The sequence below is a fragment of the Rhea americana genome, unplaced genomic scaffold (genome assembly GCF_003343005.1).
Source record: "Rhea americana isolate MKP2758 unplaced genomic scaffold, rheAme1 scaffold_0, whole genome shotgun sequence".
Taxonomy (NCBI): Eukaryota; Metazoa; Chordata; class Aves; order Rheiformes; family Rheidae; genus Rhea; species Rhea americana.
The window spans coordinates 3,678,945-3,706,444 of NW_028185037.1; the positions used below are offsets into that span (position 1 = coordinate 3,678,945).

General features: G+C 37.1%; 1 protein-coding gene across 4 annotated transcripts in view; it reads left to right on the top strand.

The window, feature by feature from the left end:
- RUNX1T1 (RUNX1 partner transcriptional co-repressor 1) overlaps window positions 1–27,500 on the top strand; it is a 114,825-nt gene that overhangs the window by 83,203 nt on the left and 4,122 nt on the right. For all 4 annotated transcript variants that reach the window (XM_085307020.1, XM_085307106.1, XM_085307182.1 and 1 more), the window contains 5 exons: window positions 1,178–1,428; window positions 3,276–3,361; window positions 4,051–4,252; window positions 11,802–11,870; window positions 18,287–18,477. In XM_085307020.1, coding sequence (XP_085163146.1) covers window positions 1,178–1,428; window positions 3,276–3,361; window positions 4,051–4,252; window positions 11,802–11,870; window positions 18,287–18,477 — 799 coding nt within the window. The remainder of the gene's footprint in view (window positions 1–1,177; window positions 1,429–3,275; window positions 3,362–4,050; window positions 4,253–11,801; window positions 11,871–18,286; window positions 18,478–27,500) is intronic.

The window sequence follows — 27,500 nt, forward strand, 5'->3', positions numbered from 1 at the left end:
CCGAAAAAAAGATTAGATTTCGTCAGCTATTTGATAAAGGTTTTGGGAGGGAGGGATTCAACAGTTTGAAATATTTATATTTAATAACTCTTCAAAGCAAATCTTTTGTAGTTTTTGTGTATTGCACTGGTATAAAAACTAGGCTATGGTGAAACAAAGCTTCCCTGAAAGCAGTTGCAAACCCACTGAAGTAACTCTAGCCCTTCTTTCTGGAAAAAGTTCAGTGCAAGCTTCAAGTTCTCATTTTCATAGAGGTGTAAGTTAGAGATTATTGTTGGATTGTAAACATTATATTAGATTAGGAGTTGATTTTCCTTGTGTCTGCAGATCAAACTGAAATTAGAAATAGCATTACTTTGGGGCTGATAGTAACTTTCATAGAACTTATTTTGAAATGGCTAGTTATGAATTGAATTAATAAGACAAACTACCTTCCTCCCTGATAACTCTCTAAAGTTACCTCAGCATAAAAGCACTGTCTACTAAAGAATATCGGAGTGGGAAATCTTGAAGGTTATTTGAGGGCTTCCGTCTAACTAGATCTTTCCATGAAATTAATGGCAAGCAAATCTCTGAAGAAAACATTCCTCCTCATCTAGAGTCATTCTTGCCCCAGGTCTCAAATGTGATACTGATTTAAAAAGCTACTGTTATCATGTTGTTCCGGTTCTTGATGAGAACTCGTCGTGGCATAACTTACAGCCCAGRTTCAGCATACCGAAACACACAACCTTAAGATTGTGTGCTCTGGAAAAAAAATATTTCTTAAACTGAAAGTTTCTCCTAATCACTGTATGCTGTAGCACCATTAAAAGTGATGATTGCTTGGCCCTTTGCTTCCTGTATGATCRTTTCAGTTCTGCCCTTATGCGTATTCATCTGATCACCACATGGTCTCAGTGAATGCTGCTCTCCCTCCTCTGCTACTTTTTAAGCTGTTCCGTGGGAAGCGTCATTCTGCTGGGATTTCTTAAGTTACAGGGATAGTTAAACAGGGTGGATATGTCATKTGTACATTTTGAATGAGCATTGTTATGAAAAGTTCTGCAACACCACATTTGGAGCACAGATAAAGAATGAGCTTTAGTTCTTAAAGCTTCATGTGCAGGTCGGTGTGCATGTGTCTGAACAGCTCTGCTCACAAAGCGAATAAAAGTTCCTTTGCTTTATTTTGCAGAACCAAAGAAAACGGCTTTGACAGAGAGCCTTTGCACTCAGAGCATCCAAGCAAGCGGCCCTGCACTATTAGCCCAGGCCAGCGGTACAGTCCAAATAATGGCTTGTCTTATCAGCCCAATGGTCTGCCTCATCCCACCCCACCTCCACCTCAGCATTATCGTTTGGATGATATGGCCATTGCCCACCACTACAGGGACTCATACAGACACCCCAACCACAGGGACCTCAGGGACAGAAACAGACCTATGGGTAAGGCATATTCATTTGCTGCACTGTTTTTTCTAGGTTGCTATTTTCGTTGTAATTATACTCTATTTTAATTTTTTTCCCCYGATAAAATATATCCACCCTTCAAAAATAGCCTTTGTAAATGATTGTCCATCTAGGGACTCCAAATGGGCCCTTTCATCTGAATGCCACATTTGTGACAACAACAAAAGTGATACTTATTTCTTTTGAGTTTAGAGGAGAGAAAAATTACTAGCCTTTGGAGGCATGGTGGCTAGGTGACATCTCAAGAGTGCACTGCAGCATGGGGATGTCTGCCTAGGATGTTTGCAGCAGAAGCATCATGCCCTGTATGGGACTGCACTTGCAGCCCATTTGCTTTATTGAGATGTCTGATGATCTTGGATTTGCCTGACTTGCTTCACATCTGCACATACTATTTTTTCTTGTTTTAAAGAAATCTTCAATGAAAGAGGAACATTTAGAAATAATCAGCACTTGTAGAGAGGAGACCTAAGCAAAGAGCAAGTGTCGCTTCCTCAAGAGTGTTGATAATAAATACTGACTTGGTTCTACCATGTTGTCAGCTGCTGTGATATATGTGCTATATTTTAACCACGTGTTGTTTAAACATCTGTGAAAGGATGAACCCTTAATGATGCTCTGTTGACATGGTAGTAATTACTGCATTTAGTGAAATAACATTAAGTTTATACTAATAGTTTTTCAGCTCTTTGAAGTACAGCTAGTGTTTGATACAGTTGGTTAACAGATATTGTCTTGATCACTTCTTCAGGTAGTTCAAATGAAATAAATATATATTGATTATGGTTTTATATATTCAGAAAGTTTATGTCCATTCTTAACAGGTCATCTTACGACCTACAGAACTTACAAATCTTGAAAACGGTAAATTGAGTAAAATAGTAGCAATTCAATGAAAGGAAAAGTTCTGAAGAGAACTTAGACCTAAGTTTTTAAGCATCCATTTATTTTTGTAGTGGTATTTCTGATACAAGATCAGGAATGATTTATTTTGAATTTAAAAATAAATTAAAAAATAAAAGTGTGTTAGAGGTATTGTCAGAATGAGGGTATCTTTAATTTTGGAGTAACTGCTCCTTCCTGATAAAATTTAAAATTCCATTACTTCCCTAGTGACTAATTCTCAAATTAAGGAAAGTTTGGGATGAAGATAACCACATAAGAAGAAGAAKAATGACTATAAAATCTTTATTCTTTCAAATACATTTGAGAATTAATTCCAATAAGTTAAAATAATGACCATTAAGGAATTTATTTGAGATTACAYATATTATCAAAAATCTTCAGTTTTACCTTTGCATCCAAAGATGATGCTAGGTAATTCTATGTATATTGTAGTATACTAGAGCAACCGTTGCTGTTACAGCACCCAGAATTGAGGTAAGCTAGTTTAAGTGAATAGAACAATGGCAAAATAAATGTTTGATACAGACAAGACTTTTTAAATAAGACATATACTTACATTCTGTGTATTCTTTTTATCACTGACTTTTGTTAGTCAAGGGGATACCTTTGTTTAATTATTTTCCTACATATCTCTACTGAGATTGGTATATTTGAAATAATAGACATTTCTTATTGTAAGGAATGTGTGTCATCTTCGTCTGCAGAAACCTTCCTTAAAAATGTGCACGCTTAGTAGCAGATGAATATTGTAGGTACCTCGTTTCTGTATGCATGTGCATCTAGAAGCGCACACGTATGCAAATATATGTATATGTATGACATGTATTTTTCCACATATGTCCTCAAGGGTCTGTTTTCTTCTTTTTCCCCCTAGAGGACTACCAACACTGTAAACATGATTTGCTCCTTTTTGGCAGGGTTGCATGGCACACGTCAAGAAGAAATGATTGATCACAGGCTAACAGACAGAGAATGGGCAGAAGAGTGGAAACACCTTGACCACGTAAGAACTATATGCACTCTTATATAAAATTACCTGAAAGGTCTCCTGAGTGCAATAAAAGCAATMTTATCTATTAAGGATACAGTTTTAAACTTTTCCTTTTATAATAAATCTGCTTCTCAGGAAAAGTTTTGAGGGCATTGGTGGCTAAATATGGGAGCCCGATGTTCCCCTTTAGGTAGCTCATATTGACCCTTGCTGTTCAAATACCTGTTGCAGAATCCTAGTTGCTATAGCCTGCCAAAGAGGAAGGGATGCTGCTATCTGAAGCTTGGATTTGGCACACATGACCCTCACCCTTAGTATGGTTAATTGTATTTGTTCTTTGAATTTAATTCACTCTTATAACGTTAGCAGGCAACAGTTCTGTCCCAGATACCCTGCACTGCTGTGGTGCCATGTCGTACTAGTAGTGGGACTATAGTAATTTTAATCTTTTGTCCTCTTTTCTTTCCTTTTTTTCCCYAGAAATCCATATCTATACAGTTTAGGATCACCAGTTAAACAGAAAGGGATTGTACTATTGAAGTAAGTTTAGAATTTTCCCTATATATTTGAAGAAACAAGGAGAGACTGACTCTTTCACTCGTAGAACTCAAGCATTCAGCATGTTAATGTTTTCTTTATTTTTTTGTCAGTTTAAGAGTAAAGTGTTCTTTTTCCTTTCTCTTTTCCACCATTGTGAACAGCTGTTAAACTGTATAATGGACATGGTGGAAAAAACTAGGCGATCTCTCACTGTACTACGRCGATGTCAAGAAGCAGACCGTGAAGAACTTAATTACTGGATACGGCGGTACAGTGATGCAGAAGATTTAAAAAAAGGTGGTAACAGCAGCAGTAGTCATTCCAGACAGCAGAGTCCAGTGAATCCAGATCCAGTTACATTAGGTACAGTATCCTCCCTTAAAATTGTTTATCAGCTCAGCTAAGTGCTAGATGAAGTTCAGATTTGTTCTTCTGATGCTTTTTCCTTGATAATGATGAAGTGTTCCTCTGTGCTGATTACTGACTTAACTATAATTCTATGCCCTAGTACCCTTGTTTATTTGAAATGGTTTGGGGTTTTTGGTGCTACTTGGTAATTTGCTTTCCATTCAGAAATGTATGAGGGTGGGAAAACAAACTGTAGTGTAGGGATGGTAGAGCAATGAGATGAAYGCAGTGGCTCTCACTCCCTTCTCTCTCTCTTCCCTCSGAAGTTGATTAAGCAAAACTGTAGGTGCTTCTGGACTTCTAGCTTTAGCCTTCTCAAACAGAATGGAATTTGGAAAATACCTGTTTAAAAGAAATGAAGAGAGATACAAAGATATTGGCACTTCTTCGCTGTAATTGATTTCAATATAATAAAGCAGTACACCAGCTGGGATGTCTGCTGCTGGGCACAATTAATACTCTCAGGTCTGGTCCACTCATGCAGGTGTACCTGAGCTAGCCTGGGCACTGCTTGCACTGTAGTTACAGCTACACAGAGCTMAGTCAAGCTGCAAAGCCCACTTAAGACGCAGACTAAGTAGTTGACTTTCACCCTATGTGGACCTCTAGTTACACTTGTACCAAAATGCTCATAACTAAGGATGACTGCTGTATATCCACAAGCTTCTATTTTATATTCTTCCTGTAATTCCTTAGCATTGTGTTGGCCTGCTTCTCCCATCCCCTTACTTTTATGGCAGTTAACAGGTAGAAAAACATGTCTTTGCTCTGTTCCAAGAAATAGAGCTATAAACTATGATTCTTAATCTAATGTTTATCTTTCAAAAAAAAAAAAAAAAAAAAAAAAAAAAAAAAAAAAAAAAAAGGAAAGAAAAAAAAGAAAGGGCAGAATATCAAATGCCCTCTGCTTGAGATCATCATAAACTGTGGTCATTAGCAGAACTGAATATGTATGTTATTTTGCAACAAAATTTTATTGAAATCTGTATTTTCCTTTTCTCCTCAAGAATAGCTTTTTAATTCTAAAATCTATTTAGTTGCAAATAGAGAAGTAGAAAAATAAATCTAATTCTCTCTCCATATTCCTATTGGTAAATCATTAGAGCTCTTACTGTAATATTTAGTACCGCTTCATAACAAATGAACCATTTTTTTTTCCTAATGATTTAAGCCAATGGGATTATAAATTAGCTTTAGGCATTGAAAGGAGGGGTTATGGAAATACTGCTCCAAGCTTCACTAATAAGTCTAGTCTCTAGAGAAGCCCTTCTCAGAAAGAAGCATTCAGGTAATGGCTTGTATGAATAGTATTAAATCTAATGTAAAGAAGAACTCGTAAATATGACATCTGAAATGTTTATCACGTCTGCTGCTTCTGAAAAAACACCTGTGAGGAAACCCCTAGATCAAAAGCAGTGGCAGCCATCTCTAGCAAAACTGTAATGCAGAAAGAGCCAGACCATTGTTCCTGTAAGCTTTTWTCCTTTATGTGCCTTTTTTAATGTAGTTTGTAGGTAGAAAAGTGAAAAGAGACTGARTTTTCAGCATTTCCTCAAGACATTCATCAAAACTTTATAGATGTTAATACAGTCCAAGAAAGATAGTCATAACAAAAAAAGAAAATGTTCTCTTGATAAAATGAAGAGCAAACAAATAGAAAAATATTGTCATTTTGCTGGGCTGTGTATTTGTCAAGATGAATTCTTGGAACCAATAAAGTCTTASTCCCTAAAAAATTCCACAGCCTGTGGAAACATTTTACAACATTATGTGACACACCAGGTATGCCTGTAGTATTATGGATACAGTTTAGCTGACTGGAGCAAGCCCGTTTCAATTTAAACATGCCCCTTGTAGTTAGTTGGCTTCAAAAACTACCTCTCTAGACTCCTGGACATACAACTTGGAATGCTTCAGTGATGTTGTATCCATGTCAGCCGTAAATATTGATAAAAAAAACTTTATATCTGACATGCAAGACACAAGATACTTATTTCAGTGTCTAAGGAAATYTAATCATTGTATTTCCTTAAATCTGGTAGTAATCTAGGTAACAAAAYGAAAATTCTGGGGATTCAAAAAGTGTAATTTAATTGAAGCCATTTCTGTGAGCCTCGAGACACTGTTTTGTTACTTTATTTTATTTTTGAAGGGAGAAGGAAGAGAAAAGGGAAAGGGATTGAAAAATTTCTCCAGGATTTTAATTAAAGTGCCACAGCATGTAAATACTGCTTTTTGCTGCAAGGATTCTAAATGTCAGTGACTCCCCTTTGTGTGTGTGTGTGTGTGTGTGTGTGTGTGTGTGTGTGTGTATGTGTATATATATATATATATATATATTTTAAACAAGGTAATCCACCCTTTAAAAATTACCATTTTGTCATCTCCACTGGCAAAGGGGAGGGAGAAAGGGCCGTATGACTACATTGTTTGTGCCTTTGTTTCTTTTTCTTTATGATTAAAATAGCATCAGTGAAATCAGAAGTTCTCACTGTAAACATTATGTTCTCACTAAAGTACTGTGAACTGCAATTTAGCATAGGTAGTTTGGATCCATAAGAAATTGAAAAATATGCTGATCATTTTGAATTAGTAGACCTTTTGTTCTGCGAAAGATCTTTGTGCTTCTTTTAGCTTGATGTCCCTGCAAGAGATTTTTAAATTTGACAGTTTACAGTATCTGTTCAATATATTTCTGATGATATTTTTAACTGAGAAATCAAATGAAATATTTGATAATTAGTTAGTAATCCAATTCATGTATTAGCAAGTTAAAAATCATCATTTTCTAAGAGTGTGTTGAAGGTGAGGTAAGTCCATTCCTTTTAGCTGGAATTACACGTGTTTGTGAAAGTCTAAAAATGACTCAGACTTTACATGTAGTCACTTGATAGACTGTGGTGGTCTATGAAGTGAATAAATACATCATCTCACTTCTCATTTCTCCTGAAGAATTTCAATACTACAGACTACAACAAGACTGAAACTTTCATCCTTGCAGTGAATAATTACACAATGTATTCTGAAATACGCAGAGTCAGATAAATTAAAGATGAGAGTTCTTCAGCATTGTGGGTTATAAACAAGATCTGTAACCTTATTGAATGCAGCTGTGTCTCTAGATAAGTGGTGTAGATCAGAGGATGTTGATATTTTGTATCATTTGTTGAATTTATCTGACCGGAAATCTTACAAAATAGAGTTTGAAATCTCCACCTGAAGAGTGCCAGTGCCTGCAGGTTTTGCCCCAGGAAGCCAGAATTCTCAGAAACATAGGATTTTGTCAAAAACASATAGGTTAGCCTCTTCTTAATACATTTTTAAATGTTAACCCTCTTAGAGCTAGTTTCTGTTCTATCAAAGGTTGTTCACCCGAGTACTTCCCCAGTTAGCCAGGACATTTGCACTGAYATGTCTGTACATGCTGCAGTTATAAAATCTCTCCTTTGCCATTTGCAGAGGATCAGCATTGCTGTGATATGTGTGGTATTCTCAACATGAGCTAGCAGGAATGCTGTGAATACCACAGTAACATTTATTACTTGTAATTCCAGAATGTAAAGCCTCTGTAATCACGGTCACTGATGCTCTTAAACCTTACTCTTAATCCACTAGCTGCACTGGAGGTTTGGGCTAGATTGTGGCATCCTGAATTGCGTACTATTAGAGGGAACTACAGCTGCAAAAACATGTATTTGTATTCACAGTATTCAGCTCTGATTTCCTTGGGGCTAGGATAACTTTTATCCATTCCTTATACCACACTTGGTATTGTGGTGCTTAGCAAAATAACTCATAGGTGGCATAAAAGGAAAAAAAATAGCTGCCAGTTATTGGAAATTTGATCTTGGTTGGGGATAACTGCAGAGACGATTCAGTAATACAGTACGTGCGTGGTTTTCCTTTTCCTTTTCTTTTTAAGAGAGTATTTCAAACTGTACTTTGACTACAGTTTCATGTGTGTTAAAGGGTGTCAGAATAGATATAAAATGTGTTACAGGGTAGAGAAGGGCAAAGATGTGTRCAAAAATAATTGAAACTCGCACCTCTCCCCCCACGCACCATTTAACGAGTTAGTCTGATTCACTATTGCACTTCTTCATATTTATAACTATATATTCGATTTATTGGAGTGGCACACTTTTGAGCCTGGCTGCTGTAAACAAGGCAGTCAATACTTAATACTGATTGTTCTTAAGAGTTTTCTGTTCGTTGCCTGTCTCCCACCAATGGTGTTACATCTCTTACAGAGTAGATTAAAATGAAACTTGCATGTGAGTATGAAAAGTATATAAAGATATACAAAAACATGTATTTTTCATGTATGAAATCATCCATAGTCCAGGTCTGGTTAGATGACATAAGATCTTTCTATCTGATGTTTTCTTCATTGTAGCTTTTATTATGCTCAAGTCCCAGTGTTGACTGTGGCATATAGGATGTTTTTGTCACTGCCTCTGTTTTGAAAAATACAGTAAGTGGGAAAATGTCCTCAAAAGATCAACTGTTCATCTCCTTTCTTACTCTTTTGTTATTATAGGCTTGGATGTCATTCTCCAGTGATTAAAAGCGTCAATTCTTTCATATTTTCAACCCATCTTGGGTTCCTTTGCAAATATGGATTACCCTTTTTGATAGTTTTGAACACATCTTTTCCTTCAGGTCTTTCTTTTCTTTTCCTTTCTTTTTCTCTTTTTTCTTTTCTTTTCTTTCTTTTTTTTTTTTTTTTTTTTTGTTTTTGTCCTTATTATCACATGAGAGTTCGTGTCTTTTATTTGGTCCTAGCTTTTGGTCTCAGTTTCACTTCCCAGAGCTGTATTTATTTCTACTGCTATAATTCTTCACATCTCCCTCTTTTAATACTTGCAGCAGCAGTTCTTTATCTTAAAATCAAAAGAAATAAGTAGTCTACAAGGTATTTGTACTTGCTGAACCCTAGAAACCTAGTTGATCAATTGACTGTCAATGATTCTTGTGGTTGAATGCATACTTGAAATGAATACACCAGGACCTATATGGAACCTTGCACCATATTGTGATGGTAGGATATCTTTGTAGATGTKTTCCTTCTTACAAAAAAATTCCCAAGATAAAAATAGTCTTTTTTATTGTACTATTTTGTAAAACATATGTATTGTTCCCTGCTATTCAATAGAATGTGAGGGCTGAAACTGAGATCAATTTTTTTGTATCTTTTTCCTGATCTTTATTCTTTATATCTTTATTCTTATGTGGCAGTCCAGGGACTTTCTTCCTGAAAGGTACATTTGACTTTAAAATAGAACATCCCRAAAACTTTTTACATTTAAAAATTGATTTTATTTTTATTTCATTTAGGCTTTTTGTAGGCAAGTACTGATTATTCTGATGTGTATATGTGTTTTCTTTTCCTCGATGGACTATTTTGAGTAGTCCAATAGAAACCGAACTGATTATCAACTAGTGCTCTTAAATCATGCCATATGATGAATTTCAAGTAATTTCAGGATTGAATATCATGTTCTCCTTGTTATGCATAATAACTTTGTTGCATTTTCACCGTTAACAAACATTTGTGTTGTATCTGACATGTAAAACCTCTTCCATTATCATCATCTGTGTTGGCTGCCTTGTTGCTTCAGGTTATTCCTAATTTTGTCTGATTTCGTTCTCTCAGCTTTCAGGTAGCATTTTCTTTGACTTCTAGGTGCTGCAGTCATTCAGTTAATAGAATACATTCTCTCTCATTATGGCTTTTTTTTGTTTGGTTTTACATTTAATGTTTTATGGACTTTGCTTAAATTCTCTGACTGTTTTGGGTTTGTTGCTAGACTTTCAAAACTTTTAAGATTTTTTGAGTTTTATTTTCAGTGAGCAACTTCTATGACTTTTAATCTGAAGCATATCTTAGCATATGAATTAAGTCCTCTGGTCATGTCCAGTAGTTTAGTCCCCTAAGGAAGATTGCTCTTTGGTTTTGTGAACTCATCATCACTGACTAAACAATAGCCATGTTAATAATAATTTTGTTGTTTGGAAAATATGTTTATTATTATCTTCATAACTGCTTCATGTCTTTTTTTATTTTTTTTTTGTTCTATTCCACACTATGGGAAAGTCTCTCACAAGTTTTGATTTAACTCTTCTTGCAGAGGATCTCATTCCTCATGTAAATGATTTGTGGTTGGAATAAGAACTTGATTGATGTTTATGTTTTGGAAATTTCAACAGTTAGTTGGCAATCTGCTCATTTATGTCATTGAATTTCATTTTTAGAAAGTCATGTATACCAAAAATCAGCGCCACATCTCTTTATTTTATTTTTGAGTATCATGGCGGAGGGCTTAAATCAGGATTGCGATCCCCTTGTAGTAGGTAGTACCTTGAATAACATATGGAAGAACTTGACAGAAAATACAAGAAAAGATAAAACAAAACACTTACGTTGTCACATTTTGAGTCTGACTGTATTTTGTAGTTATGGCAGGAAAAGCAAACAAACATGTTTTAATGTTTTGCCTTAAGTTTCCCTGAGCTTTTAAGCAATATTTTCTACTGTGTCCCTGGTTGAACTGTAACTGTTCCCATAATTCTTAAAACCTCCAAGGCTACGCAATAATATTTGTAGATTCCAGAATCATACAAGCCAAATGATGCTGAGAATTTCCACATTTTCGAGATGGATCTGGTCTGAAGTCCTCTATCACATTAATTACAAYCAATATAAATAGTTAGTTGCTCTGCAGCATCTTATGTGCTCACACATGCACACACACACATYATTTTATGCCTGAGAGGTGTGAAATTCTGCCTGTAAAAATACTTTCTATTTTCACCSCATACTTTAGTGATAAGCAGAGGAGCTGGGGAAATCCACTCAGCTGCCTGTCAGATGGGAAGATCCAGTCTACCCAGCCAATGCCTGCAAATACATGTGCCAGAAACTGTCCATTATCTACATAGCAGTATGCAAGGATTTCCTGCTCTCCTAGTAGCTGAAACRGCACCTGACATTTCCACCTTTGTTACCCATAGACAGCTTAAGCAAGCTTATTTGATCACCAGAATGACATTACGGCTTTTATCTCCTCTCATCAATAACCATTCTGTTTTCACAGACCAGAAGTGCCAAATGCAGCCTGTTGCCCTCTCTCTTTTTTCTTTTCATAAACATAATTACAAAGGGTGAAGACTGTCACTTACTCAGCTGGTCTTGCAAAGCCAGCCTTAAAAGCATGAAAGCTGTCATACAGAGTTGACTTTAAACACTGTAAAATAAAACTAAAGCAAACTAGTCCCAGCTTGGCTTAAGATGAGTCATTTGAGTCCTAAACATTGATCCGGTCTGTGTGACATTTGTGAATTATGGCCACAGCGTCCTTTTCATTTTATATAAAGAAAAAATTCACATGGTTTTGTGTGACCAATAAGCAAAGGGAAAGGGTATTTCTCTAAGCCTTGTTTAACAACTAAGCATTGCTTACGGTACTCTTTATTTTTCCCTCTCCACCCTCTCCTCCTGTAGAATCACATCGGGAATTCCTTCACAGGCCTGCTTCTGGATATGTGCCAGAGGAGATCTGGAAGAAAGCTGGTAAGAATTGTTTAAAAACATGGGCTTAGTATGCTGGCAGCTGTGTGCAGTTGTTAATGCACTGACGTGAGGAATAAAAAGAAAGGACCTACTAGGAACAAGAAGAAATTGTATTTAATAATCTTAAACTGGAACTGATCAGAACCTGAAATAATCTTTATAATAGAAGCATCTGCTGCTATAGTTAAGGGGGTATCAGTATTTCCATTAAGTACCTCTATTTTCAGGGGTTATAATGGTTTCAGGGTGAAACTTGATATGCTGAAGTTTTAGTCTGTTAGCAATTTAAAAAAGAGATTCTTTGGGGGATTTTTTTTAAAGCTTCCAGATTCTTACCTAGTTAATTCTAAAGGAGGAAAAGGTACAACTAAGTATATTCACTAAAGAAAAACCTTCGGATCTATAGTGTAAAAATCCTTAATTTTTTAAAGATTTTGTGCCTGTCACAGCCAGCAGTGAAGTCTGTGCTCATAAGCCTATATTCAAGGGCGTACGCCAGGTTGCACCTCCACAGTGGCTCTGCGTGGTTTACCTGCACTCACAACGTCTTCCACGAGGCTGAAAAGCACCGTGGGCAGACACTGGGGTTGGGCAGAGTTCTCTTCAATGCTTTGCAACTCTGTGTGAGCACATCAGTCCCCTGGTGAGGATCCTTTTGCGGTTCTGGAGCAAAACATTTGCTCTTCTGTTGCTGATACAGTGGCTTCCTTATTTTCCAGGGGGTAGGAGCTAGCTCCTGAACCCTAGTTGTTCATTCCTCTCTGTCTTGCRCGCACACACACACACACACGCTGTCRGTTGCTTGTGGAAGTGTCTGTGCTGACTGTGCAAAAGGAGAGCTTTTGAGCGCCTTGTGCAACCATGAAGGCCACTGCACCTCTCTGAGCTAGAGCTAATGATTAAATATGCAGCAGTTTTGATGCTCTCTGATCAAAATTCCAGTAACTGCTGCTTTTTGGTATATTCAACTAAATACAGAGCACTCATGTATAACTGTTATGCTGGCATATTCTTGCAGCAGACAAAACGTTATATTGTGTGTGTAAGGTGGTTCATCCTTTGAAGTCTGTATTTGTCAAAATGTAAAACTAGTATTTCTGGAGTTGTTACACTTTACATGGTAAATAACAAACTAATTTAATCGAGAACTTTTTCTTTTGTCCAAGGAAAATGTAGCTTTTGTAACTCAGTGCTTTTGTATGCCCAAATGCAATTTTTAATTTTGGTTTCCCATAGTTAGTTAACATCATAAATGAAAAATAAGAAAATATATGCAGTCCCAGGAAATCTCACTAAAAGTACTGGTATTAAGTGAAGTTTCAGAAACCTAATTTTCCTTGTAATGTCTAGGGTTTAATATTGTTTGGCATACCAGGTGATTTGTAATCCCAAGGTCCAATGGAAGAAAATAAGTTTTTCAGAAGCTTGCATAACCGAAGCTATGGGTATGAGTTATGAAATCAGATGTACATTCAGACTTTGTCCCCAAATAATAATGTAAAAGAGCCTGTAATATACCATCTAATTAACCCTTATCCTCTTTGGTGTTTTTAAAACAGGTTTTTGCTTTGGTCCCATTTCTAATCTATACTGTCATGCCAGTGTGTGTTTTAATCAGATTCTCAGGGTTAACTGAGCATATCTGTGAATTGGAGAATAAAAGTCTGATTTTCAACAAGAAGCATACCCGTGGCTTGTTATTAACAGCAGTAAAACATCAGAAAGCGTACTGCTTTTTATAAATCATTGCCCTGCATTTTCAGGAGGGTRCACTGAAGCTGGCAGTATCTACAGTATGGTAATCAGTTCAAGGCAGTAAAGGTGCAATTCAGTTCTGTAAATACCTGTGTCTAGTGCCATTTGAGATGCTCTGTAATATCCTGCCTGGCCTGCAACTGCCTGTCAAGAAGGCAGCAAATCTCTCACACGTCCTGAATCGTCTCTGCWAGCATTGTATGGATATCTTGGTGTCTCAAATGGCTGTAAAGACCAACGTGTGGACAGCTAATTCAAGCCCTAAAAGTCTGATTGGGAAGCTGAAGCCAGTGAACTGAAAGAACTTGGCATAAGAACAGTTAATGAGCAACCTCAAAATCAGGTGAGGCAGTACATTATGTGAACATGTGATTCACTATAAACTTTTGGAGATTCGTAAACTCAGACATAATATATGCAGAGTTAAGCACATACTTTCATGATTGCTGGAGCAAGGACATAGTATGTAGCATCTTTTGCCCAGAGACAGGACAAGAGGCAATGGGCACAAACTGAACCATGGGAAGTTCCATCTGAATATGAAGACAAACTTCTTTACTGTGAGGGTGACAGAGCACTGGAAAAGGTTGCCCAGAGAGGTTGTGGAGTCTCCTTCTCTGGAGATGGTCAAAACCCACCTGGACATGATCCTATGCAAGGTGCTGTAGGTGACCCTGCTTGAGCAGGGGGGTTGGACTAGCTGATCTCCAGAGGTCCCTTCCAACCTCAGGCATTCTGTGATGTGATTCTGTGATCTTGTAGATTGAAGCCATGTAAACCCACTTAAGGTTCATAAGTCATTGGAAAGGGAAGTCACCAGTGTCCTGATTTATCTCGTTATATTATAGACGTCTTGCTGAACAGTCCAAGCCAAGTTCTTAAGGCTCCTCAATAGTCAAGAGAGAGACAGGCACATGAAGATGATGGATCAAATGTTAGGTTGGATGACTTGCTTTCTGGAAATACCTATTTCTCTTTATTAAACTGAGGAGATCCCAGGCTACTGGCTTATGCATGCTAAGCAGGTGCTTATAGACTGAACCTGAGCAAATTAAGTGATATAAACACTGTCCTAGCTTCCACTCTGGGATGCTCTCTTAGCTTCTTTCAGTGTCACGAAGAGACTGTATCTTCCAGCCATTCCCTATCAACAAGCAAGACCTCATGCTTGTGGCACTCCAGAAGGAAGCGCTGGAGTTACCACACAGGCATATAATGACCATACTAARACAATGTACGAAGGCAACAAAGCCAGTGCGCATCCCAGAGCAGTCCTGAGAAAAAGGTCGTGCAGTTTGGGGCCTGAGAGTATGATGATGCAAATGTCTTGGTGGCACTGCTACTTCACTTCTGCCCAGCACCTTTCCTTTTTCATCGGTATGTCCATGATGTGAGGGAGGTGATGAGGAACAGGCTGGGGAATCATCATGCTAGGCTACATACAGCAGTGAATAATGAGTTGAACATCTCTAGTGAGTCAGCTCAAAGGACCTCTGATCACACTGAGTAACAGCTATTCCATACAAGCTGTCCTACGTAACAGCTTGCAGACTGCAATTTCTCTCATACATTAGTCTGTCTACTCAAAACTAAGGAAGATTTCAATTGCATTCCTGAAAAGACACTTACATAGACAAAGGGAATTTATGCCAAGAATGATTCACATTAGCGGAAAGTAGAGGGTGTGTATAACACACATCATAGACATTTTGTTTTAAAGCTTCTTGCTTCATGTTTTCTGTTATTTGAATCTAATCACTCTCCCTCTTTCTGGAAGAGAAGTAGTACTGTATGCCAGTATCATTCTTGGTTTTGCTATCCATCAGCATTGCAGTCCATCAGTACTGTCAAAGCAAATAATATATCCTTCAATATCATTCATATCTTTTCTTGCACAAATATTATRGTTTTTATTTTTGTCTGAAGCTGCAAAGTATGTGTTTTAATGTCTATAAAATATTTGTAAATACTGRAAGCATTTATTTTAAGGAAATGTGAAGAAAATCAGTAGTAGGACATTTTATCTATTTTTAGTAAGTTGCGTATCATAAGTTTATATGATGTTGAAATAATGATGTTGCATTATGAGTAAAAAACTGTAATGTCTTTAAACCCTTTTTCAAATTTAATACATCACTACACACATTCTACTGTCAAATGTAATGAAAATCCTAAAGTACAATCCGTAGTTTATGCTAATTAAAAAATAACTTCCATTTTTTCTCACCATGTGGCCTTGTTAGCGCTCTTCACACTTTCACACTCTCTGAAGCTTTACACAAAATTTGCACAATACAGAAGTTAGAATATAACCTGCAATTTCTGTATCTGGATTGGAAAGAAGTAGATTGTTTAGGATTGAAAAAGGTCTGTAAAATTAGAAGTCCCTGTAAGATGTTGAGATATTCTGCTTTCTTTTTAAAATAATAGTTTAACTTGGCAATTCTAACTGCAAACATTTCAATGAAAGACTAAGTTTATATGATGTAGTGAAAGTGCATCATACTATTTAAAGATCATTCTATTTGTTGCAAATATCAGCAACTGAGTACTGATTTTCTCAAAGAAATACACTTTGTTAATAACTGCAGTTCACAGACACAAAAGGTCTGTATTTAAGTTGCCTCATTTCTATGAAAATGATAATAAAATTGCATCTGTATGTTTGCCTGTGTATATTTCTTTTCTTGCGATCAGTGAATGTTTGCAGTTGGTAATAAATATTCAAGCACCTTGCAAATGTCCTACCAATTCCCTTTGCTGATCTGTGTGTGCCTGTGGGACTAGAATAGGAATGCATAATTTAAATATAAATTGCCTGATTTGCATATACAATTAGTCTAGCTGCAGCTTTGATCGTAAGCAAAAATTATTGTCCTGGATTGCCACTTAGATAGAATTTTAATTCACCTTGAATATTCAAAGTAAATTAAGCCCTGGCTSTATGGTTGAAGGGTATGATTTTTTCCTCTCCCGAGGCTTTCCCCTTAACAACATTTATGGTAGGATAATATAAGGCATATTTTCAGCCTCATAAAAATAAAGGCATAAGTTTTATCTCTTAATTTTTCCCCTCTTGAAAACTTAAGTTGAAACACATATATGTCACATATGTCACGCACACACACGTACACTCAGATACACATACACAGAACAGTGAACTCTTCTATCCTTTTAATTAATTCAAAGTCAGTATATAGATTAAAATCAGGATTTTGCTTGTACTTTTAATTTGGTAAAATGCGATAATAATTTAAAATGAAGATTTCCTATTATATTTTTCTTTAAATAACAAATTCAGAGCTCTGAGAGATTAAAACACTAAAGACAGTTATTGACTTGGTATCTGTATGCACATTTATGTGTGTGCGCGTGTACATACACACAAATGCTTGTAATACAGTCTAAAATTCAAACCCATAACATAGTTGTAATACTTACATTTTAATCTACAGTAAAACATTTTTATTATAAATCTATGCTTTTAATTAAACAGAACATTTAATTAAGGTGGTTTTTAAGTGGGTGAAACAATTAAGTGCAAACACTTGAATGAAACATGTCATAATTAGTTTTAATAGAGTGTTAATTGGTACTAGGTTTGCCAAGTTAATAATTACTGCTTATTAAATTTTCAATTAATCATTGTCATTTTGCTTTGAATAAAGATGAAAATTAGATAAACTAATTCAGAGGGAGGATGGTTTCCTTGTTAATTAGACCGGTTAATTAAAAAAAAAGAAATTACTTGTTTTAGTTGTCAATTAAAAGACTGTTCATTAGTAAAATCTTTGCATTTTTCCTGCATCAAAACCCAAATAACTAATTTGTGACAATTCATATTTTCTGGAATAAAAGRTATGGCACTGATATGTACAGAATAAACTGCTTTTACTGGCTTATTTTACAAAAATGATAAGGTTTGAATTTAACAAAGCAGTTATATTCATGTTTAGTTATAATTGTGTACTTAAGTCTTCTTGCATTTTCTGTGCTCAGRAGCTCTGCTGAATCAGGAAGTAGCTTCTTCACAGCAGAGGTGTTGGTTTCGAGTAGAGATCAATAGGTCAAAGCAATATTCATAAATTTTTGATTTGGGGTCATAAAATTACATGTTTAGGAAAAYACATTGCAGCAATGATTTAAATTTTTAAAATAAATTAGTCATGCTGAAAAGAAAGACTTCTTTGTCTTTATTCTTTGCATATAAAATAATCTGTTAATGACTGAATTCTCCCTAAATTTCCAGAGTTTAAACTCAAAAACTTGAAAAAGTCCAAAATAATGTCTTGATTAATAATTCTTACRAAATGTATTCATTAGTCTGATACTCTGCAAAAGCAATTTTCCAGGCAAACTGTTCACAAAAGTTACAGAAATAAAAAGCAGAGATCAGAAATGCCTGGCTGCAAAGAGGTAACAACCATGAATCAAAACACCAGTATCCACTCTGTGCGCTAGAGACTTCTGAGAACGTTCGGGGATGGGGAGGTGCAGAAACAGCTGGGTGGCACTGAGGAAGCGAGTTCATCTTCGTCCTTCTCCTCAAAACGAAGGCGCAAGTATAGCAGAGTATCTGCGGCTTTCGTGTGTTAGTCCTGCATAGCTCTGTACCAAACTTACTATGCTGATGAAGGTTTCTCCCAATTTCTCATTTGCAGAGGAAGCGGTCAATGAAGTCAAGCGCCAAGCGATGGCGGAGCTGCAGAAGGCAGTGTCGGAGGCTGAACGGAAAGCTCATGACATGATCACTTCAGAGAGAGCTAAAATGGAGCGCACGGTTGCCGAAGCCAAGCGGCAGGCTGCGGAGGACGCGCTAGCTGTTATCAACCAGCAGGAAGATTCAAGCGAGGTGAGATGTTGCTGCACCAGCTGCTCTTTCAAAATACTCTCCCGTAACCCGCCTCTGCAAGARCGTTCTCCTTGTCTCCTTTGCCTTCCGTTCTCTCTGGCTTTTTCTAAGGTCAAAAAAATGCAAAACAGACTGTCATGCTGGGGGAAATCAGATTGCAAACAATGCAATGGAGCAGGAAACTGAATGACGCAGAGGGGGGTAATTCAGTCCTTAACCAAATGTGGCTGCRAGAAATAGGGGTACCTGAGCCTACCTGATCAAAATATTGATATGATGTTAGTGTTCAGTGTAGGCTATTAACTGCTTATCCAGTTACTTTGGAGATAACAGGCACATGCTGAGCTCCAGATTTTCTTGGCTGTGTTGTTAGCTGAGCCCAACACAGCTAGTGAACTTGAGCCGAAGTCTCACCTTTTAATTGATGTTCAGGGCTACGTGTAAGGCACATATTTCTGTTCTAGTTTAGATTTTCATTAGCTTTATTTTAAAGGTCTTCAATTACAAATGTTAAATAGATAACAAAGCTAGTTGTAAAATATTTCACAGTTAAATTTAATGTAAATAAAGAAACACTCATTTAATAGATTATAGAGCAAGGTAGGTAGAAACTTGTCTGAAGGATATGTTGGATGTAGGCAATGCTAAAGATGATGCTCTGGAGAACAGGACATGAACATTGCACTAATTAGAATTTGTTACCTTGGCTGCAGAGAATATTTTCAGTTGAGGAGCAGGCAAGCCACATTTGGAAAGAAGAAAAATAGACTGAAAGAGCAACAAAAAGCGTAACAGAAATAAGCCCAAATTTACTTTCAAACCTGACAGTGGAAGCCTTGAATTTCTGTGGTGTGGGACATAACAACATTGTAAATAACCAGGAGCTGGGATTGAAAGAGCATTGTATGTTTTATCAGTGCTGAAGCATTCTAGATAAATGTTCATTACAGAAAAAGAATGTTCTAACTTAAAACTACCCTTCAGTACAAACATGACAAAAAATTATATCAGTTACATGTTTTTTATAAGGTCATGTATATAGTCTTCAGTTCTCAAGGCCACCGCAATGATAAAGCATTACTTTTATAAAGTATTTATTGCTCTTGTACTAAGATTGAATGTAGTAAAACTAACTCTTAAGTCTTATAGTAGAGGAAGTTGGAAAAATAACAGCTGTATAGTACCCTGCTCTGTGTGGGTGCGTATTTGTGTATGCTTTTGTGAAAGCACTGTATGGCAGTGTTGCAGAGGAGGGACTTAGGTTGAAAGATTCAAACTAGCTAGCTGCATCGTACTGAAAGAACTGGCAAAAATAAGTCAGTGGCATGCTGCAGTATACATCCATAATTTGAGGGAGCGTAAGATTTTAATTCATACCAGGCTTCTCTGGAGATGAAAGACTATTGTGGGATCTCTGAATGCCAGAGTTTCTCCTTAATGTGTAGCAGATGAATAACAAGGAGACAAAAGGAATTGATTTTCAGCCTCTGAAAGTTTCTCAGGAAGAAAGGGACTAAGGGAAGTGTGTGTACCCTTTAAGTACTAACTGTTCCATTGCAGATTAAAYGAGACATAAATTCAATTTATTGGCATTTTGTATCTGAGATATTCAAGGACATTTTTCCTACAGTATGTTCATAGAAAGTGCATTTGTCTGACTTAGCATCATTAAAGAGCTGGAGGTTTTTATGTATATATATACAAGAGATTCCTATTATTAAAACCAAAATTCCAAACATAAATGCCTAAGAGGAAACTGCAAATTTAATCTGTTTAGTGAACTGGTACAGTGTAGGCAGGACAGATGAAGTACTTATGTGCCAACACATACAACCCATTCTTCCACAAACAAATGTGCATCCAAAGGAATGCATAGTGAGTGCATGTGCTGTAATTCACTCCTGCGCAGTAATATTTCTGGAGAAGGCTGTATAACAACAGAACAGACATCTTTATTTCATCTGCAGAGGAATTGCTTATGAGGTTGTTCGCTTCATGGAAATAGAACTTTGAAGAAAGGCAACTGATTCCTTTAATTTAATTCTAAGGAAATGTGGCTCATAAGTCACTGACATTCTCGGTACTGTTCATGCTGAGGGAAGATACAAGCCTCCTGGATCCCGATTCAACTAAATATTTAAAACCTATTTAAAGTGAATTATAGTGGCCTTGTTCTGCAGTTTTCACCGCTGTGGGCATGAGTGGCACAACAGCATAGCGGTGTGGAAAATGCAAGTTTCAGTAAACCAGCTGAAGGGAGAAAACTTAGGACTGACAGTTAAAGATGTCTCTAAGTTTTTATCATTAGTTCCTCTTCTGCTTATAGTTATGACAAATTCCAACCATTTAGGGCAATGCTTCCCAAAATTACACAGTAACTTAGGCTGTCCTTTTTTTCAGGCAACTTTTGTGAAAATGGACAAGCCTTTCATCTTTGAGGGCAAGAGATTAGTCCACCAGTGTTTGAAAAAAATGTTTATTTTGACATGACACCTTCTGTTTATTGGGTTGAGGAGTAAAACTTGGCATCAGCTTTGGTTCTTCATCTTTTGTCTTCCYGCAAATATCCTTCCTTACTGGTCTAGTCTATAAACCTCCCTAAACTTCTCTCTGTGTAGAACTTTTTGCAGTACCCTTCCAGACATTATAGCTGCTTCTATACCTGCTCCGGCAACACAGCTTCCTGTGCGCTAAAGGCACTGAAATAATGTTTCTAGCACGAGAATATAGTTCTAAATATGAAGATGATATTGTAGCAGCAGCTTCTGCAATCTTACAAGCTTAGAGCTACTCCTCATTTCTTATCCTTGGTGGGATGTTTTGCCAAGGCCTGCAAGAGGTCAGTATAGACTGCTGTATAATCTCTCCACAGTTCATGATGGAGACTATTTCTCCCACAAGTGTCATTTGTTCTTCTGACTATGTAAACTATGAATGGAGATGGGAGTTTGGCACCAGATTTCTAAAGTATCACATATAAATTTCATCTGRTATGGCCACTCGCTGTCTACTGGCAAGATTTCTCCTTACAGCTCTTGATTTGTTAATCAGCAAAATGGAWTTTCAACCTATCTGAGGCTTCTTTGAGCTACTCTTGCAGAAATACTGTGGCATGATTTCTATTGCGTGGTCTTCTCCAGAGTCCAAGTGCTATCTAGAACTAAGACTTTAGATTTTTGTAATTATTATAATTTAAAATAATATATAGGTTACTCATCCAAGAACTTTCAGAGGTCTCACAAAAAGAAGTAGATTTTTTGGAGTTTTAAATCAGAAAAAGTAGCCTCTCTGACTGCAAGATTCTCTGCAAGAAGACGGAATGAAATTGGACATGTTAAGGTGAGAAGAGCAAAATAAAAGGAGTTGAGGACACTGAGAGGRCTAGTAGGAGAGGTGTGATACTGGGAAATATCTTAAATTTTAAGAAGTGATCTGCAATATTTTGAAAATCACTGCATGRCATAATGTAGTTTTCACTTCTGATCCTGACCTGATTCCATGTTCAATTACTGTTCCTATGTTTGAATTGTTCAGTATGATTTAGTTGGAAATGCCAGTGCTTCAGTGTCTATACATTTACTTTCTAAAGATTTCTTTAATTTGTCAGCATAAGTCTTCGAGATTGACTAGGACATTTTTGTAATTTTCTGTTATGTTATGGGACCTTGGTTGAAGACCAGTGCATGGAGCATGCTTCTGTGGGAAACGAAAGGACAAGAGAAGGCCTATCTGTCAGCATGGCTGTTCCAGAAACACAAATTATTTCTTTACTGATTCCTTACAGTTACTTGTAATTTGCCAAGTTAACCATTGATGAATGGGTCATCTTTTGTCAGAGACATGTGTGAGCAGCCTTCTTTTTAATGACTGCCTTGCTTGCTTTGGCTGCAATGTACTGTTGTGCAAATCAGTTTTAATAGTAAGGGTGAACAGCTTAGCAAAGGGACTGGCTGCCCAGATTGAAACATCTGTCTTTCTACTCTGGTATAAAATGCCACTGAAAAATCTGACACTTAGTGTTCTTCCTCACTTCTGACTAGGGTGGGGGCTGGGGTTGGGGAAGGAACACAAATGGTTTAGTTCTCTCTACTTAAAGCAGATGCTGACATCTGCTCAGATAAAACAAGTATGTCACTAGTCCAACACTGCTTTTAAGAGATGTGTAATGTTAGGACTTGTTTATATAGCCGCAGTTTATGTTGTACGTGAATATCACACTTACCTGACATTTTGAAGACAGCTGGGTTCAATCTATGCTGACCGATCCGTTGAGACCAGGACTGTGCCAGCAAACCTGACTCTTAACATCAGATACTGTTATGCAGGCAAGCCTAGTTTTAAGGCTAGAATTAAATTTAATACATATGACAACTAATGTTAATTTTTTGTTGGACATTTCTATGAACTTAGCCTGTCATACTCTGTGGCGGTGGGTGGTAAAGACAAGCCAGAGTTATGCATTTAGTGCAGAATCAGACCAGCTGCAGCACAGGGTTGTTTGCATCCCATTGGCAATGCCCCAGGTTACTAAGCCTGGCTAGGCAGCTTGAACATCTCTTCAGCGTGCTTCTTGGCACTTCTGTTTCCAGGATGTAGCTTCTCTCATGCTAACTTGTATGAACACAGATAGACTTCACACAATAAACAGTGGCTTGGATAAGCCTTGAGTGTTCAGTGATTGCTATGACTTTATCAGAAACATCTAAAAGTTTGGATATCATTGTATGGATTGCTGCACTTAGACACAGCGTGGGAATTTCCAAAGTCCCAATGTGTTTTGACTTCTAATGGGTCTTTGTTAGATTTTTAAAAAATTCTTTGCTGGATTGTTTGGATTTTTTTTTTTCCACTAGTCTTCATGCAATATACCCATCATTTATGCCACTGGATCTCTGGATGTTCACTCTCTCTCTATTTGTTGGCAGTGATAGAGTTTTGAATGTTTTGCAGATCCTGCAAAAATCTGGATTCACAAGTGTGCTTCCTTTCTTACTAAACAGGGGGAAATTCAGAAATCGTCAAAAGTGATATTGGAGTGTTTGACATTGTCTTTTGGCATTTTAGAGTTTATCATCTCTTTGATATTTCAAAGTCTTTTTTTCTTTGAGATGTCTCTACTCTGAATCTCATCTAGAGGTGTCAGAGGAAAGCAAATGCTCAAATGTGGTTCAGAGTCAGAAGATGTACAAAACTATTAACAAATACGTGTCCTTGTGCAGGAAGACACAGAAACAGAGACCATTTTTTGGAGGATTTTCATGAGGGCAAACAAAAATTTCTGAGTTCTGTCATTTGAATATCAAAACTTAAGTAGATGAGAATTAAGACTCAGAACCAAGATAAGATTCTAACCTAAGACTGATGTTCCTAGTCAGTTGAAAGAGGAGGATGAAATACGATCGGTGGCATAGATTCTGAGCGAGATTCCCATATGGTGTAATTTAGCCCAGTTTCATTGAATTAATCCATTTTCAAGGTAGTGAGGTTAAATTGAATTATGTAGTCTGAGAATCTGGCCTTTTGTATAACCTCACTGTTTCACAAGAAAATCAATGCAGAGTTAAATTGCAATCCAGTCTTCCTCATAGTTTTAGCTACATCTGGAACTCTGTACAAAGCACCAACTGGAAGTGCAGTTCACTACATAAAGATGGAGAAAATAGACCAGGAAAAGCTTCAGGAGATCAGCAGTTATGAATGAACAACTCTACCTCTATCATCCCTATATTTGCTTCATCTGTATTTTAATGACGGCGATTCTCCATTGCCTCTAGGCATTTTTTTTTATCTTTTAAAGGATTTTTCATAACATCTACTTCCATTTTTTTCTTAGAGCTATTTGATCTCATTACTTCTGCTGTTATTCCTATGGACATGACCATTGACCATCTCACTGCAGTAGCTTCTTACGTGTTTGGATGCTGTTATGTCCTCTCTCAGGCAACTGTGTTCTCTCATTAGGCTAAACAGTCTTGGTTCATTCAGTCTCTTTTCGTAGCTTGTGCTTGTCTGACCCCTGATTATCCTGCTGCCTTTCTTTGTGTTCTTTTCAGGTCTTTCTTGCCTTATTTTGCTTGTCCTATTTGAAGTGCATCATCCCAAGCTGGACATTACTCCAGGCAAGGCCTTGTCAGTGCCAGCAAGCAGAGAATCTAACCCCCTATGTAAACAGTCATATGTAAAGCAGTCCATAATGCTGTTGATAAGCCCTTGGAAGACGATTGCTAGCTTTTCAACAACAGAACATTGTTGGTCCAGTGTTACCCTAGGTGTTGTCTATGCAGTTTGCTCTGGGTGCTCCATTTTACTGGTAGAGAAGTACATAATTAAGACTTATACTGATCTCTAGAGCGTTGCAGAGGGGATATATCTTGAGCATGCTGAGTACCTTTTTGAGCTCAAGCTCTGGTTTGCGGTGCGTGGATCAGTTGGTGCAAGGTGAGCAAAGCACAGCTCAGCCCGTTAGCTGACACCTTGAGCAGCATCTTCAGCTGAACGTGAACTCCAAAGCTAACAGCCCGCAATGTGAAGAGAAAGCATCTGTCAGCAAGGTTTACTGTGCTTAAGCCAGGTATTTACTGCTGTTTTTCGCTGCTAATACATGGGAAGGAGTAGCAAATAAGAGTGATGAGAATCCAGTAGGACAGGCAGTGCTGCCTGTCAAACTCAGCTACTATAGCAGGGCAAGTTCTCTAAGCCATGTGTGCTTGTTTATGCTGATTTGCACATACTGTAATACTTTTTAAACACAATAAGCTGTTATGTAAATGTGAATCATAAAATTTATTTTGAAATTCTTGCATTTTATATGCTTTTATTTCCACAATTACACTAAAGCTGTAATGACCTGTTAAATTATAAATAATATGTGTAGTGGACAAAATTACGTACCAGACAGTGTAGGGCACATTAAGTAATCATGTAAGGAGTCAGCTAGGAACTGTGTTACTTCATTAAAATCATGTTTATCGCTTTTCATGTTAGGTATAGGCTCATAGTTAATTGATGTTTACTTTAATAAGAAAGTTGAATCAATACTCTTAAAATTCAAATGACTATTTTCTGTCATTAATATGATCTTGTGGTAAAATATTGAATTATCATACTGTGAATCTGGTCAGCCTGAGAGACAGTTCTCTCTGTGCATATATGCTTTCCCGAATAAGATAAGCAAAATGAATATTCTTCAAAAATTTGCCTATAGTAACTAAATAGATATTTGAATAGAAAAGTTATAGATTCCTTTAATAAATCCAGCATGTTTACAGCACAGACCTCAATGTTGCAATCAGATCTGCACAAGGAGAGATTCCTGCACTTAGGCAGATACTAGTTGGCTTCAGCATTATTCCGTGTGAGGAAGAGGGCCTTTTCAGAAAAGCTTTAATGGGGAGATTTTGTATGTGTGAATTTGTTTTCAGATCAGGAGATAAAAGGGAATATGGGCCAACCCCTGGGCTGACAAATTAGCTGGAAACAAATAGCTTGAAAATCAGCAGTCATGGTGGTTGGTGGAAATTCTGTGCAAACACAGTTGGAACAGAATTCCTCCACGTTTACTGATCACAGTTGGCAAATCACAGTTTACTGATTAAGTTGGCAAAATGAAACTTTCAGAAGTAAGATGTGACTGTTAAGAAGTATTAGTATACCAAAGGAGGAAAATCCTGCTATACCACAGTCTGTCCTATTTCTGGTCTGTAGAATGAAACACTGTMTTTCTTTGAAATGCTAATGTTAGCCTGCCAGGTCATTTTGCGTAAATATGTCTGTGTGTGCACATGCTTATGTACAGTGTTCTAAACTATTTATATTACAGGCATTTTTCATGGTGAGGARAAAGGTCTTTTAAAGGAAGAAGGTTTAATAATAGGAATGTTATCCATTTCCAAAGGTGGAAGTGTGGTTTTACCTTTACAGCACTGGACAGTTTAAGCAAAATTAACCTGAAACAATGAATACTGAATCAAAACCAGGTGATGCCAGACAAGAAGTCTGAGTTCCCGACATCTAACTACCAGAAACATCTGTTCCTGTGTGTTAGTAATTCCACCTTTTTTAAAAAAAATGTTTTTAAAGATGGGAATGATTTTGCAAACTTTTTTTTAAAAAAAGAAAAACCCAACACATGTATTTGTAATTACCTGGTTTAGTCTGTGTGTTTAATCAGAATGAATTGAGAATGCCATCTATGTTTGATTTCAGTCATCTCAAAGAGCAATTGAGCACTGGACAGTTACTATTCTCCCATCTGCCAGTATGTTCCTATGCCAAAAAGAATCCCAAATAAACAAAAAAAAAGGAGTATTAATGTAACACACAGATATTTTCTAAAGAAGCCACTTGACTCCAATTAAATGTCTAATTTCCTTAAAATATTGTTTTAGGTTGAGATCTTTGTTTGATCCTGATACATTTTTTCAATGTAGTTTAGGAATATCACTCCAGGACTGGCTGTGTTCCAGGATCCAGCTGGCAGAGCGATAGAGTGTGTGAAAGTGGACGGCATACGTATTCTGCGAAGGGTTCCCTATGCTGCCAAAGGTTCAGGCTCCAGCCTAGCTGGTCACTGCCAGAAGTGCCACTGAGTCAAATGGCATTATTCAGATGTTTAAAATGAAGGTTTTCRTGGTGTAACAACTCTTATCTGTGATTAATGTTTTTTTCTCCCTTTTTTGTTTTTTCTTGCATTATCACCTCTCCACTTCTAAAGGAATGTTTTTGTGTTCTTGTGTCGTTATTTGTTTTAATAAACGCGTTAGAGGAGCCATCTGAGGTTTTACTGAAACTTACTTATGGTCGGTATGCTACTGATGGGACACAGAGTTGTGCGTGGAGATTGCGTTGCTAGCACTAGCAAAGAGCTGCTTTCGTTCCTGCCCAATTTCTGAAGGCAGGTAACCAGAGATGCTGTGTCCAGGTTCAGCGCCCCGGTGGCTGAGGCATTTAGGTATTGATGCCTTGACTTTGCTAGGCAGATGGTTGACTGGCAGCTTTTTAATATAAAATTTAGGGCGCTAACT